This window comes from Trachymyrmex cornetzi, unplaced genomic scaffold (genome assembly GCF_001594075.2).
Source record: "Trachymyrmex cornetzi isolate Tcor2-1 unplaced genomic scaffold, Tcor1.1 scaffold446, whole genome shotgun sequence".
Taxonomy (NCBI): Eukaryota; Metazoa; Arthropoda; class Insecta; order Hymenoptera; family Formicidae; genus Trachymyrmex; species Trachymyrmex cornetzi.
The window spans coordinates 26,375-42,775 of record NW_017299245.1 but is presented as its reverse complement, the minus strand read 5'-3'; the positions used below and the strand labels follow the sequence as shown (position 1 = coordinate 42,775).

Below are 16,401 nucleotides of genomic sequence, written 5' to 3'. Positions count from 1 at the left end.
TTCTTTGAAGAAAATACCCGCGGAAGTTTTGAAAGTATTATATATTACATATATTATATTATTACATTATAATATAAATTATTATATTGTATGTATGATATGTATAACAGAGTTGGGAAATAACTTGTTAATCTTGTTACTTATAACAAAGTTACAGTTAAAGTTACTTTTTTCAGTTAACGCGATTTAATTTAATTATATTTTTTTTGTAACTCTCTAATGACTAATTTAATACATTTATAATTATTTTTATAATAACTTTATACTAAACTTATTCGTCAACATATGAACTGAATGAAGTATTTAATGAACAATCAATGATTATTTCTTATGATTAAAATATACAAATCTTTACGTCTGATAATCATTCACTCTGTAAATGTCTGTATTAAGTAAAATCTTTTTAGCATGTAAGTGTGTCTTAATATTTATTCTATAATTTTGGTTCCAAATGTATATATTGGATACATTAATTTAGTATAAAAAATATAGCATATAATAATGCTTAGTATAATAAGAAAAATAATTTAGTAACGTTAGAAATGTATAAGATTCCTGTATTTAAAATAACAATACAAAGGGTGTAAAAAATTAACAGAGAAATAACTGAAAAATAATGACTCGTTTTTAAGGAAACTGTAACTGTGTGTTACTTTTTGATACATGATATGAATCTTTCAGAAATCGAATTCAACTAGTTCCACAAAAACGGAATAAAGAAAATTAATAAAGTTCCTGCAAAACACAAACTAACAGTCATATTCATCAATGTGACAATTTTCTACTTAATAATATAACTGTCATGTACAACATGTGTTGTATTATATTTATATTGTTGAATGGGAAATTATAATATTGATGTAATGTTACTGTTAGTTTGTGTTCTGCAGGATTGTAAAGTAATCATAAACTTGGACATCAAAATTAAAAAATAAAAAAAAAATAGAATTAATTTCGACTTTTGAGAGTTTAATTCGTATAATAAAATACGTAGTATATTCAACAACTATACGTCATCGACCGGGCATATTGAAGATAGATTGTGTACAAGCATGCAACGTATTAATAGTTATGAGTAAACGTTGAGTAAATCTGGTACAAGGTTGCTAATGGCGAACTGCCAATAGTTTGCCACTGTTAGCTTCGTATCGGATTACTAGCTCTTCTTGCCAAATCAATGTGTCAGACGTCTGTGTTGCAGATTGATCGTTGCTGAAAAAAAACGGCGATTATTCGTCGTTTTTCGTATTGTAATGTGAATATGTTTTATTCCGAGATTAAAATACAAAAAGATATAGCAAGACATCGCATCTTTTCTTGCTCAAATATGCTAAAATATACTGTAACCTACTATCGGTACAGTAGTAGTCTTCTGCATCGATACTTGGGTAATTTAAAAGAGCTCTTGAGTGAAGTACGCAGCTTACGGACATAGAATCTTGTAAATAATTTTGAAGCAGGCAAAAGTATATACATAGTTCTAATTTTGATAATAACTTCTGAGAGAATTGCTCATCCCGTTCTAAGAGCTACAGCTTACTTTTAATCCATAACCGAGTCCATAACTGAAATATATGAATCCTATAGTGATCCTTTCGATATATATAATTAATAATAATAATAATTTCAAAAACAGTATTTTCGGAAAAAATTTTCAGATTCAATCTGCAAAAATTTGTTAGACAAAGGTATCCAGAAAAAATCATCTACTGTAAAGAAAAAAAGGAATAAAGAAACAGAATCCTGTCAATATTGTTAAAGATGCGATACGATGTCCAAGACAGTTTTCGAAAAATTATTCAAATCTCTAATTCAGATTATTAGATTAACCATCAAGATACACGAAAACCAATAATAATTTTACATTAAAAAAAATTATGTATAATCATCTTAAGTTTTGAAAAAAATTTCAGTTTATCCGGGAAAGGATTTCGAAATTTTAATAAACAGTCGAATAAAATTCAATACAATTATATGCTTTTCCGAAACTTTAAAAGCAGGTTTGGATAAATTAATATTTTTTTTCTTAAATTAAGTTAAAATTAATGGCTTATAAAATTAATTTAGTTCAGTTAAAAGTTAAGTGAACAAAAAACTAATTTGGTTAAAGAGAGAAGTTACGTTGAATTAACTCAAATTAAATTAAATTTAATTTTGAAAAATATTATTTTTATTAAATCAGAATATTCTAATTTATTTTAAAATCAAATTATTCTGAATGACAAAACAATTTGAATTATAGATTGTCTCAAATAAATTAAATATTTTATTTTCAAATTATATGAAAAATAACAAAAATATTTCTTATATAATAAAAAACTAATTTGTAGTGTTTCTACAGGTATTTTCATATTTTGATATTTATATTATAAAAAAATAACATGTAACTTTTAAATATTCTTGTTCTCCTTTTGCGCTGGTCAAACCTGCACATTCTTTAAAAATTATATGTAAATAAAAAGTTTTTATTCTTTCATTAATACTCATTAGACGTAAAAGAAGGATAATATGACGAATAGTATTGATAATTGATTTCCTAAATGTAGATTCAACCCACGTTCATTGGGCATTACGAACGTTGCGCCCACAATTATTGAGTTTTTTCTAAATCTAATTTAATTTTCTAATCAGTTTAAGATTTTATAGAAAATAATATTGACTTTTATAGAGAGATAAAAGAACTTTAACTTAAAAAGAAAAAGATTAATGAATAAAAAATAGGTAAAAGTAACTAAACTAAGTTAAAAGTTATTAACTTTTTAACTTTTAACTTATTAACTAGATGCCACCCAAATTTACTTAAAAAACACGTGACTGTGTGCCGCGCAGACTTTTGCCCTGGTCTGACCAGGGTAATTTGGTCAATTTTTGACTTACTACACCATATCGCATCTATATAGAGTTTGGCAGGGCGCCGGCGCCGTTTTCTATAAATAGCGGGTGCAACGCTGACCGCCGCTCGCGACGGTTAAAGTAGCGACAGAGACGAGGCGAGAGAGCGTTGGGAATCGCGCGGGGGACGAGGAAGTGGTTACGGACAGCGAGTGGTGCGACGGCAGTAGTAACGGGTAGTAGTCCAGACCGCAGTAGTAACGGTTCGCTACTCGCGCGGCGCTTTTCAGCTCCGCTCCGCTTGGCTCCGCTGCGGCCGCGACGACGATCAATCGAGCCGGCGGGAGGGTGCGACGCGCTCGTATACTCCGGATTTCCTCCTCTAAGGAAAAAAAACCTTCGTCTCTCGAAGTCCGGAGGTGCCTCGATCGGTTGTAAATCGAGGAGCGAAGCTGAATCGTGAATATACTTTGGTCTCCAACAAATTGACCCTGCAAAGTCTTGGACTCCACGTAAATCGCGAGAGAGAGAGAGAGAGAGAGGGGGGAGGGAGAGAGGAGAAAGAGAGAGAGAGACTTGGGACGACGAGGGACGGGGATACCCCATTGCTGGATTCGCAGGGTTGGTCCTGGCCGTAGCCGGTGGGGTAGCAAAACGCGAGAGTGCCGTCGTGTGTCACCCTCTCCCGCTCGACTATGTGCCGGCGTTTCGCGATCAGGACACCGGGATCATCGCCGTCGGTGATCAACGTCGTCGCGACGTCGACGGAGCGCAAAACGTGAGACCCGTCGTTTATACGCGTCAGCTGATCCGACGTAAGCCGCGAGGGACAAAGGAGGTGATTATGTAAACGGAGCTCAGCGCTGGAGGTCCGCGGTGGCGGCCCGTCGCACGCTCGTCGTCGCCGTCCCGTCGGCGACCGGTGAATTCCCTCCCCGGTGAAAGAGAGACTAATTATATTCGCCTCGTGGGACGAGGTTACTAACCAGCCAACCCTCCGGCCTGCGCCTGCGTGCGTGACCAGGCGTTTTCCTCTCGAGAGGGAATACGAATGACGGCGCTTTAGACGCGTGGGATAAGATTGAAAAATAATCAACGTAATGAGAAAATCTCGGATTCTTTTCCGTCCAATCTGCTAGACGTTTAAAATATCGTGGAATCAATATTTAAAAAAATATCAGGCCTTATATTTAAGGCGCTTCCTTAAATTTATCTTCAGATACTCTACGAATACTTATTACATTGGCTACTGAGCATCTAAAGATAAAATTAAGGAAGCCTTAAGTACAAGGTCTGACTATGAATACAGGCAATAAACTATTTTGTAGACGTTTTCAAAATTTTTAAAACTTTAGCATCTGTCATCTGGTTATGATTGAAAATTTGAGTTGAAAACTTGGAGAAATTCTAAAATTAAAAATCCAAATCTTTAAGAGCTATTTGGACGTTGAGATCTTTAGTAGTTAATATTTAAACATCACGTTTGCGAAATTAAAAATCGGGGTTTAAAATTTTAAACGTACTCAAAATTTAAGGCTTTAGCATCTGTGATCTGATTGTGCGATCTAAACGCTACGACCAAAATGCAAAGAACCAATTACAGTCGAGATTAATAGACCTATTGTGTAACTTTTTAACGACAATTTTAGTCGCTAGGAATCTCGTTGCGCAGGTATTTTACATGATGAAAAAACTGCACAACGACAGTATAACGATACCGAACTGTCGTTGAAAGTTACAGAATAGGCTTATAAATCTTGATACCTAATCATTACTAATCTTTAATATACGATTCGATTATTCATGTTCTGTACATTTCTTTTTTTTTTATCTAAAAGTATTTGGCTAAATACTGATTTGTACCTTTTCCTTTATTTTTTAATACATCACTTTATAAATACTTTCTACAGATGTTAAAGTATATATAACAATCACTTAATAATTTTTGCATATTTGTAAGAGATGATGAAAATTAACTCAAGACATAAACGACCCATCGAGTGCAGTAAAAAATCGGAATATTATTATCATGTATATTACGGGTTAAATTGACGATTAATGTAATTTGTGATATTATTTCCGCTTTAATTTATGATTGCGTTTCAAGTCCGACAGTAATTGGTACGCAATTCTACATAATTGGAAAATGTTTCAGTAAATACAAAGTAACAGTAACATAACATCAAAGTTATAATTTCACACTCGATATAACTGTTATGTACGTGTTACATTTATGTTAAGTGTGAAATTATAACATTGGTGTTATATCACTGTATTTATCGGAGTATTTAAAATATTTACGTATAAATGTTATTATAAACACTAAAATCTAATCTCAATTATATTTCGCCTTTCTTTATTTAAATGATTTATTCATGTAATGGTCTTGTTTAATTTATTACGTACGTTAAAGTCAGGAATTTTTGAAGTATAGTAAAGATTTAAGGATAACAGTTATTGAAATGAATACTCATTAAGCTTTGATTGATTTCGATTTGAATCATGTAATAAAAAAAATCAATTGATTATAAAATTATCAATTGATTATAAAATTATCAATTGATTATATTAAATAAATCTGTAATTCAAATGCCTCAGACGATTATGGAACGGAAGATTTATGAGTAGGGAGGGGACCGATTATGACTTTCCTCCGGCTAGTTTTATTCCACGATCGCGCTACTTCGGCGCGTCCATCACGCATAACTTTGACATATCACGCCACGACAGTAAATCCAAATCGATCAGCACATTCCCAAAGTATTCGTCTCGCTGGATGCATGAAAAATTGCACATTGTACTAACTTCCGAAAGATCCGTTCGACGCGTCTTTCTGACGAGGACCGTAACCCATCTGGCAAGTAAGGCGGTGGTTACTCCGCTTAAATTATACATTCCGATTATTTCTCTGTACCTCATAGATCCACAATGGCTCTAGTAATGTTACCGTGTGACCTGCCTTGGTGGCCAGCTGTTGTAAAGCAATTGGACAAGGCCGCCTCGGCTAAAAACTCAGAGGACCTAGTAGACGCGATGCAACGATTGCATGACATGTGCAAGTACGACTCGCATTACTTACTTTTCGTTCTCATCGCCTCTTAACGCACATTATGTTTTTATATTTAATATGTATTTATATAAATATTTAATATTTGCTTTTCTAAATGAAATTCTATTTCAGAGTAATGCTACATGGAAAGAACGATTTGGCTGAAATATCTAAAAATTTAATTAGATACAGATCTGAAAATAATTTCATAATTGTATGAGACCGTCAAAATAGTTACGTGGAAATCTCAAAATGATGAGTAATGATGCAAAAAATTTTAACATTCTAGCAACCAATTTGAGTGTCTCATATAATTATTTTGATAGTTCAACACAATTATTTTCAAATCTGTATCTAAATATTTGGATATATTTAAAACCATTCTTTTATCGCTTCCTTACTTTAAAAATGACACAACTAAAAAAAATGTGACTTTTAAATTACCACGAATAAGTTATAATAAACATTACTCTCAAATCAAATATCAAAAGTGAACTAAAATCGTCACAACTAAAAAATGGTGGTTTTTTTTTAAGAGTTATGAAACCAAAATAACAAAAATATTTTATATAAAAATATATTCCTTTTGCTGATATTATTTGATTAGTCAATAGTCTTCCGATAGGTTGAAAAGTAGTTTTTTCGTTTTTCTAGAAAACTTATAATTATTTGTATATCACTTTTGAAGTAAAGGAGTGATATGTAAGATGGAAAAATGGATATATAATTGATAAATAATCAATTATATAGTATCGTATACAATAAATAATAACGAAGTTCATAACTACTTTTACGGCGCATTGAAACACGCAATGCATTTGTTTTGTTCAGCATAAGCCTCGATCCCGAGGAAGACGTTCAAGACGCCGACCTATTTTCCATGTTGGGAACCTTCCTAGACAATGATCTCGATCTCGCGGAACGAGAGCAAGTGTTCACGAAGACAATACCGCGAATAGTGGAACAGGCGAAGGCCTTAAAATCTACAAAACCCCCTCAAGGCTTACACTTTAGCCTCCAGCAACAAGGTATTGCGAGATTCGACATTCTTCAAAGTATTGCAGTCATGTAAAACAGTACCTTACTATTCAACTATTTTTAACGATCTCACAAATCGGCACTTGCATGATAAATATATACATATATAAATATATCTATCCTGGTGAAAATTTTTCTTAGAATTCTTCATGATTTTTCAAAATTTTTATATAATCTCAAAATTTTTCAGAATTTCTATCTAATTTTATAACCTTTTAGAAATTTTCTCAGTTTTTCTTTATTTTTGAACTTTTCAGAAATACTGAAAAAATCTACAGCTTTTCTAGAATTCTTTTATACATATATATACAGTGAGAGCAAAAAGTATTCGTACAAGGAAATTTGTTATAAAAAAAAGTCTTATTTAGAAAATAAACATTAATTAGCAATTTTATACAATGAATACATTCTGTTCTAACATAAACAAACGAGCTTCGCATGTATTCCTGATTTTAGAAACTAAATTTCTCGTCTGTACGAATACTTTTTGAGCATTCAAACAATACAATTTTTAATTTTCGCTTATTTTGTTAGATAATATATTTTGTATAATTAATACGCATCTTTTTGGTATATATAATTTTAAGAAACATACAGTCTATTTTATTCTTTATGAATAAATTATTAATTATCCAACAAGAAATAATCAATTAAACGTCGATTCGACATCAATTCGATGACTCATTTCTCGCTGGATAATATTTACTTTTTGAAAATAAAGTTTTTTTTAAAAATAGTTTCTCTGTACGAATACTTTGTGCACTCACTGTATGTGAATTCTGAGATATTCTATGATTTTTCAGCCAATAATTTTCGAAGAATACTCGAAATCTAAAAAAGTTTAAAATATTTTTTTAGAAATATTCATAAATTTCAAGTATAAAGATCTTTTAAAATATCATGAGAAATTATGAAAAATTTTCTTACTTCTAAGATACAAGTAAACTTTAATAATACAAAAATGAATTCATCTTACGTAGATGACAGCGTCGAATACAGTTACGCCTTCGCCTCCTCCTTGATTGCGAACGCATTCTTCTCAACGTATCCAAAGAGAACAGCGAAGACTCACCCTACATTACGCGATTTCAACTTTACAAATTTCTTCAGACATCTTAACAAGTAAGTGATTCCCGAGCGCGCCAAATTGTCAAAGATATCTGCTACTTTGAGTTTAAGAAAAAAAGTGAGATAAATTTTTAAATATTTTATCGTTTTCCAGAAACGCACAGAAAGCCAAACTTAAAAGTATTTTTTATTATTATAATTATCTCGAGACGGAGCATGCACTCGATGGCCGTCTAATAATTTCTAGACAGGTATGCAATGCACGATTTAATTGATATATTAATTTTCTTTCTTATTTCATATTCTGAAATCGTCTCTCTCTCATTTTCTTTTTACAAAATATAAAACTTAATAATTTCGCAGGTGATGACGTCTAAGCAATGGCTGACAATCGAAGATTGGTTGGAAAGTAACGTACCTTTGTGTCCGCTGACGATACGTCATGAGGGACGGTTGGAACGAGTTGAGGCGGCATCAAAAGTATTACAAGTTTGCTTCGCGAATGCTAAAATTGGCGGCGGCGTATTGGATGGCGATGTCACGCAGGAAACTGTACATGTAACTAATTAGAAAAAATTATTATTATTATTATAATTCTTAAGCGCCAAGAATCTTCTTAATTATATGTCAGTACTTTGATAAATCTAAAATTCAGAAAAAGATAAACACAAATTGTTTAGGCTTTATTTTACGGCTTGTAATAAATTAGAGAAAATTTGCTAAGTGTCTCTTTCAATTAATTCTTAAAAAAAAAGCTTATATCTATCTAGAATAAAGATCAGAGAATTAATTTGAATAAATTACAGATCGTCTCCAGGTTCCCACCGGTCTTAGAATTATTTTCTTTGTTTAAACTCCAGATTCATTCTTCAATATATTGACATATATAATTAAAATGAATATGTGTGTATGTATCAAATCGAGATTGCAAATCTGATTCTTTTTACAGGTAGCGACACATCCGGAAATACTCGCTGCGATAATATCCGTCGAGGCCTTAGAAGACAACGAAGTACTAATAATCGAGGGTGTCAGGCATATGTCGAGGATAAACGATCCGCGGCATAAGGCGATATTCGAGGGTATCTCGAAGCCGAACGTGGTGAGTGAAGTGCGGGATCTCGGATTCGCGCGGATTTTCACGCTATCTGCGATGGGAAGGCAAACAATCGTACAGTTTTCCGAGCGCAGGTAACGGTCTGCTGCATAGATCCCGAGGACTACTCGCGATTGCCGTTGACGCAGTACGAGGAGGACAACATCTTGAGGGAGATGAACAAGTCGCTGCTGGGATTTCGTCAGAAACACGTGCCCAGCAGCCCCACGGATCCGATCAAGAGTGAACTGGAAGCGGAAATCGGCCTGGGCTCCCGCAGATTATCGCCGATCGGCGAGAGCTTCAGCAGCACACCGCCGGAAATGGAAGGCGAGGACAAAGTTTTCGCAACGAGCAATAATTCCAAGACAGGTGGGAGACCGCGTATAATTTTCCGTGCATAATTCGCTAAAACCAGTCCTTCGGTGTCTACAATCCGCTTATTTTTTTCTACGGATAGATAAGCAGGTTCTCCGCGATGAGCGACACAAATTGGAGAACGCGACGGAAGTGCGTAGCAGGCCTAACGGTAAATCAATGAGACCGCCTAGTCCTAACAAGGTGTGCAAGGACGCAAGTTACACGAACCGAAAGAACAGATTCATCGTGCTTGGATCTAGCGGCGAGGTACTGCCGGTGACGCGACAACTCGGCCAGATGTCGGTTTATAGCAGTTGCAACAGTCAGAGCACGGATAGTTTCCACAGCGCTAAGGAGACCATTGATGAGGAACCTGGTACGATAAAATAACTATGGGATGATTTATAGAAAGAAAATAAAAATGTGTGTTTCTATTAATTGAACGATTTTCAGAGGAAGAAGAGCAAAAGGTGATCAAATGTTACAACGAACAATTAGATACCCCCGAAAGAAGAGGAACCTTCGCGCAGCGACTGAAAGAAGCTCTCAAGCGAGAAAGTACGGCGACGGGGGTGACTTCCTCGAATACTTCTTCCGGCGAAAGCAGTTATGCCGTTGGTATAAGCGTTAGCGGTAGCCACGTCGGCGATCAAGACATCAAGTGAGTCGAAATTCATAAAGAAATATTAGCGCAGCGCTAAATTGATCGTGAAAAAATATTAATATGTAATTAAAGCTTGAACAATTCAACGATAAACGCAATTAAATGATGAAAGATAATATTTTTAATTATATTACATGAAAAGAACGGTTTTTCTGAAGGATCTAAAAATTTAGCTAGATACAGATTTGCAAGTAAATTTGTTGGATCATCAAAATAATTATGTAAAGTTTTAAATGTTGATGATAATGCTGCAAAAGATTTCATTTTATTCTAGCAATGACTTTGTAGTTATTAGATTCGTCCATCTGCAAAATTCTTTAAAAACGGCTTTTCAAATTCTGTTTTCGTCATTTTCGACAATAGATATTCAACAACCTTAGCTCTACTGAGGCAAAATATGAGTTCAATGAGGAAATTACATATAATATCAGTTTATTTTTAATGTTCTTCCAATACAGGTTACAGGTTTGTCGTTGTACTACTTCGTTAATCCGTTGCAACAGTTTATTCTGATGCTTCAAACAAAATAATTTTCAAATATATATCTAGCCAAGATTTTAGATATGGTAAAACCATTCTTTTCAATACTTCTCATGTATTATTTGGATTGACTTTTACAACTTTATAGATTGAGAAGAGGAGGTTCGAGGGGTTTCGTTTTGAGGGACGAAACGGTGGACGAAGAGTTCCTGAAAGAGTCTCTGGAAGCAGAGCAAAAGTGGCTTGGTCGATTCCGACAGAGTCAGGGGCCTATGTTTCAAAGGAAGGACACGAGTGCTAGCAGCAAGTATAGTTTCAGCACCGAGTACAATTCTGGCGAGTATAATTTGATAAAAATCGTTTGAGCATATTTGCTCCTGGCGAGGATGAACCAATTGAAAAACCTAAACTTTTACGCTCGTAGATTTCTGTTCTGAGCTGGAGGAGGTCTACGAGCAATTATCAAAGTGGCTGGAGGATCCGATAGTGGCGGACGAGAACCGGGAATTAGATGCAAGAGATCGGGCGGTTGTACGATTCGCCGGTTCACTTCTGAAACGCGCTCTGAGCGAATCGTTCGCCGGCGTGCCGGTCCAGGAGGGCGAGCCGCAGCCGTTCATCGACGCAGATGTAAATCAGCAGCACAAACTGGCCTTAGCTGTGAGGAGCCTCAGCTTGGAGCTCGCTCGACAGAAAAATCGGAGACAGCAATCAGTAAGAAATAAATTCGATTAAACACGTTACATGTTCTTTGCGAAAGAGATACCTGAATTAGTAGAAAGTAGAGCTCTGGATATTCAAAGCTTTAATAAATAGAAAGGCTCAAGTTTTTAGTTCCTCGCGATAAAATTCACTTTGTATAAATAATCACGAACACGATCGCGACTTTTTTGATTTCTGAAAGAAAGCACTTAAGATATAAAAATTTCCCAGCCAACTAAAAATAATATAATATCAATGTTATGATTTCGTACTCAACAATATAACTATTATGTAACATTATGTGTTATATTTATTATTGAGTACGAAATTATAACATTGGGCACATTCAACGGACTTAACAGTTGAGTGAGCGCTCGCTATTATCGATGTATTCTTTTAGATCATCCAATCAGAATTTTAGAAGAATACATCAATAGCAGCAAGCGTTCACTCAACTGTTGAGTCTACTGAACGCAGCCATTGACATAATATTACTTTTGGTTGGTGTTGATTGAGTTATTACTTCATTGCTTCAGTTTTCATTATATTAAGTCGAAACTGCTTTCTTTTGGGAACTAAAACAAACTTGACAAGCTTTTAGCAGATCCTTAATCCGTGTTAAACATACAGACACATTTGTATTATAAAAACATACAGATATACCCTCGAAATATATCTTTATTATGAGCAGTAAGATGGAATGAGAGACAGTCCGAATCGATTTGGTCGAGCGAAGCTAATCTAACGTAGAATAATCGGTAAAAGAAAAGTTTCGAGTTTGGACTATAGACAGCCGAAATGCCATACAGGTGTCTGAGTCCGAAGACGTAGATTGCTACGAGGACGCCTCGTGCGAGATGGTAAGAGAGGCGAAGGACGCCCAACGTAGGAAACTTTGGGCTGTCACGGTCACGTCGGAAGTGTTCCAAACGTTGGTCGATGATCATACGATCCTATGCCTGTCTACACCGCCCATGTCTGAGTCGGGACAGATGGCGAACGAGCGTGAAACCCGCGAAGCGAGTACGCTCGGTGTCTCGCAGGTGATTCTGATGATTTGATCGCATCACGTGTATAATCGCAATGCATGAGACAGCAACTGTGTTCAATCCGTTATTTAAAATCGCTTGGATAAAGAGCATTTTCTGTGGCTTCGGCCAAGATATAACTCGTCGGAATAAGACTGTCCGACATGTCTTCATTTCTTCTATTTTTTAAATTCTTTTTCTGTCTTTCGACTTGATGCATGACGCGCGGATTGAGATCAGCATCTTCCTCGTGTTCAAGATCCTTAGAGAACTAATACATTTATCTGTCTCTCAATCTATCCGACTTACAGTTCTTCACTCACACATTTCTCATTCTTTTGTTTTATTTGTTATTAACCACCAAGAGCGAAAATATCGTCCATATACATATTCTTCTCTTTATCGTTACGATAAAAGGCAGAATAATTCTCCATGTGAACTAAAATGATAATAACCATTTAGCTTTGTATGTAACGTGTATCTCTAGAAATCTTAATGACATCCGATAATTACGTTCCCAGCGGCAAGAACTTAAAAAATTTTTACTAATTATATATATTATATCGAGAAACGCTGATGTGCACGGCGATAAAATAATTTATAATAGACTGTTTTATCATGTGCGTAGTTGCCGCACGAAAGTAGTCCCCAAGGAGGAGGTTTATTGCCCGTGGCTACCGGCAACTGGGGATGCGGGACTAGATTGAAAGGCGATCCGCAACTGAAACTCGTTATTCAATGGCTCGCTTCCTCTATGGCAGGAACACCAAGATTAATCTATTACACCTCTGGCAATCCCAGTCTATCCAAGGTAAAGGAAATGATATTATTCTATTTATTGTCTAATCAGAGTGTTTACTGATTAACTTAGTGAAAAAATTCCGTGAGAATTCCCTGATTTTTCAGGTATTTTTGTTCGAAATTCCAGGTAAGAGAGATTAGAGAATTTTTCAATCTAACTTTGAAATAAATTAGAGTGCAAGCAACTTAAATCCTCTAATTTCCAAATAAACTATATTTGAAAATTAATAGAAGGCAAGCATTCCACAAAATTTGCAGGAAAAGGTACTACGATATATACAGCATTTTAATTAGCTATTCTATTTTGCAGAGTATTATTTTCTATTATCACTTGTTTTTTATAAACTCGCGAGACATACGAGAATGTACGTAAATATACATAAACGTGTGCCATATTTATTGATAATTGATTATTGATATTCTGTGTTATCGAGAAAAAATGACGAAAGAAACGTTTTCAGAAACAATTTAAACTTAAAAAATAAAATTCCAAACATTTCTCTGAATCCTAATAAAATTCCATAGAAATTCCTGGATTTCTTTTATCAAAGATAAAAAAGAATTTCTTTAAAAATTTTAGATTATTCCAAATAGTAAACACCCTACTAATGATGATTCAGTCACTCACACTATACTGGATTATATAATCCAGCATCTAACTATAGCGGCATATTATAATTAATTTTGACAATGAAATAATATTCTATTAAATAACGTGACAATATTATTATTGATTATTTAACCGTTTAAAATATTTAATGCTGTTACATTTAACTTTACTAATTTCATGTATAGCAGCTTTTAATATATATTAATCTAGTATAGTGCAAGTGACCGAATTCGCCATAACTATTCATCGTTCTAGCTAAAATTTCAATTTCAGTTAGACACTGTGAGCAGAGTTCTGATAGACAGACGTTGGTCGGTGGGTGATCTTGCCGCCGCGACGCTGAGGTATGCCATGCACGCGATCGAGGAACGGATGGAAGGAAAGAATAGTCTTTTCGAGGAGATCATCGGGATGGATAAATCGAGTCCTTAGCCCGATTCGATGCTGTCCGTTCTGGTGGACGTGTTAGCTACCATGATCGAAGACAGCCTACTGAAAAATTAATACTATATTACATATATACTCTTCCGAGAGAGGGACATACAAAAGGAAAAGAAACGAACGGGTACTTGACTGTAGTTAGATAAGATCGATAATTAACTCTAATTCGTAGTCTTAGATGAAACATGTTATACGAGTTTCGTTTTGGCGAAAGAGAGATCGATTCGGTTTTACTTTTTTCTTTTTTGTTCGAATTACTACTCTCGTCTAGCATATCAAAATGATATCAGGCAAATTCGCACAATTCGTTGTACAAGGCAATATATCAAATAGGAAAAAAATAGTCGCTGCGATATTTTCTATAGTCTATGTATGTAGCGTATCGTGCTATCGAATCAAGTTATATTATAGGGATCATCTGTGTCACATTTCCGCAAGGTAATGGAAAAAAATAGCGTGATATCTCGGAAGTTCAGTTGTCATTAATGTCACGTCATCGTAAGAGAGCGTGGCAAACTCTCTGCAATTAGAAATCCTATAATAAGAGTTTGATCAAAGCGGATAAAAAATAGAAGATAGATAGCTATGTTTTTCTTTCCTTCTTTTTCTCACTTTCTCTCACTTTCCGAAAATGTACGAACTATACATTGAATGGATCATAAGTGATGATCAATCAAAAGACTGATTCACTTTGGCCAGACTTTTATTATAGAGTCTATCTGCAATCATAACGGTCTAGTCATGTACGAAAGGTCAATTCTGGTTTTACTTCGTACAGAATAAGTAACTGATAACGCAGTTACATGCAATAACTAATGAGGCACAATATACTATATTTTGTACAATAATATTTTTAAGTCGTTCTATATTTTAAGTCGGAGATATATATGCGTAATATGCGAATAGATTTTTAGAGAGAGAAACTTTTAGTATTTTATAATAAAAGATTATAATATATAGGCAATTTTTTTATGAAGGTAAAATTTGTGTGTATACAAGTCGCTACTATGGAATCATAAATTGGGATATAAAGAGTGGGTAATATATGGCCTATAAAGGAAAAGGTATGCTTGGTAGTATGTAAATCAATTAAAATGAGGTCTTCCATTATTAAAGCAAAACGTGTGAAAGTATCCTGATTTGTATATATTCTCGCTGTACTTCTCATTCTAAGCAACGATAGGAGTGTTTAAAAAACATATATATATATACACACATACATACACATATATATATATTTATATATGAAGTACATAATAATAAAGAACTATGCCCAGTTTTTCTTATAGAAATTGAGACTCGGGTGAACAGTATTGAGACATGGCTAGAATTATATGGCATCAAAAAAGAATCAAAAAGTTCCATATGCACAACCTTGTAAATAACTCCCTTGAATGCTAGAACTGTCCAAAGTTTGCTATTATAAATATGTATTGTACTATGTACCACTGGTCTTATCTGTTTTCTCTGCGTTCAGGGCATCTCTTCGCGATGACGGCGGTAATCTTCATTAGTATGATATATCCAATCGATTCCCCATTTGATGACTGATTTTCAAAATGTCGCTGCTATTCACTACATGTTCTATCATATCAGACCCTGAGCAGTCAGAGAAGACTGCACAACTTATGTTGGATCGACTGTACAAATCAAATATGTTATTTTGATCAGTCCAAGAATAAAACCTGAATCATAAATTGCCGTATTTGTCTTGTTGCATATAAATTAGAAGGGTTTTCAGTACTGACAAAGGATGATTTAGCATGTGGTTATTATCGGGCAATATTTTATACAGATAAGTCGTGATGTTTGAGGTGACAAATTTTGCTAATTACGGCAGCCATACATAACGCTATCCTCGTCAAAGCCCAAATACAATCCAGGTACATAAATCATACTCGTTACTGTACGTACGGCAGAACATGATGATGGAGCTCGAGCCAGTTCAGAATATTGGTCTTGTAAAAATGGATGTCATACGGTTGTATGTTAGCCTATGTGATAACAGTCATGATATCTGGGATGCTCTATATTTTGACGAAAACATCCATGTGCCAGCAAGAGCATTAATGATGTTTTTCTAGTTTTAGAGAGCTCCGATAAGGAAGAAGTAACTGAAGAGGGATAACATCCGTACGTTAATCAGAGTTCAATTTGGCAATTAAAATTTTTTATTTCGTATTCTGTGAGTGCCTCCTATCGATTAATATACGATTTATGACTGTTCACTCG

At 34.6% G+C, this 16,401-nt stretch overlaps 1 protein-coding gene across 5 annotated transcripts; it reads left to right on the top strand.

Annotated features, from left to right (window-relative positions):
- Positions 1–2,979: 2,979 nt before the first annotated feature.
- On the top strand, positions 2,980–16,086 carry LOC108764684 (uncharacterized). Of its 5 annotated transcripts, none has more exons than XM_018513028.1 (15): positions 2,980–3,670; positions 5,754–5,891; positions 6,713–6,909; positions 7,900–8,041; positions 8,142–8,238; positions 8,351–8,545; positions 8,937–9,089; positions 9,179–9,455; positions 9,544–9,819; positions 9,897–10,104; positions 10,736–10,923; positions 11,012–11,301; positions 12,099–12,332; positions 12,946–13,128; positions 14,002–16,086. In XM_018513028.1, exons 2-15 carry the CDS (start codon positions 5,761–5,763, stop codon positions 14,158–14,160), a joined length of 2,730 nt encoding a protein of 909 aa, XP_018368530.1. In that variant the 5' UTR covers positions 2,980–3,670; positions 5,754–5,760; the 3' UTR covers positions 14,161–16,086. The 5 variants fall into 5 exon arrangements, with proteins under 5 accessions (XP_018368530.1, XP_018368532.1, XP_018368534.1 ...); XM_018513029.1 differs by lacking the exon at positions 2,980–3,670 and adding an exon at positions 3,687–3,929; XM_018513030.1 differs by lacking the exon at positions 5,754–5,891.
- The last annotated feature ends 315 nt before the right edge of the window (positions 16,087–16,401 follow it).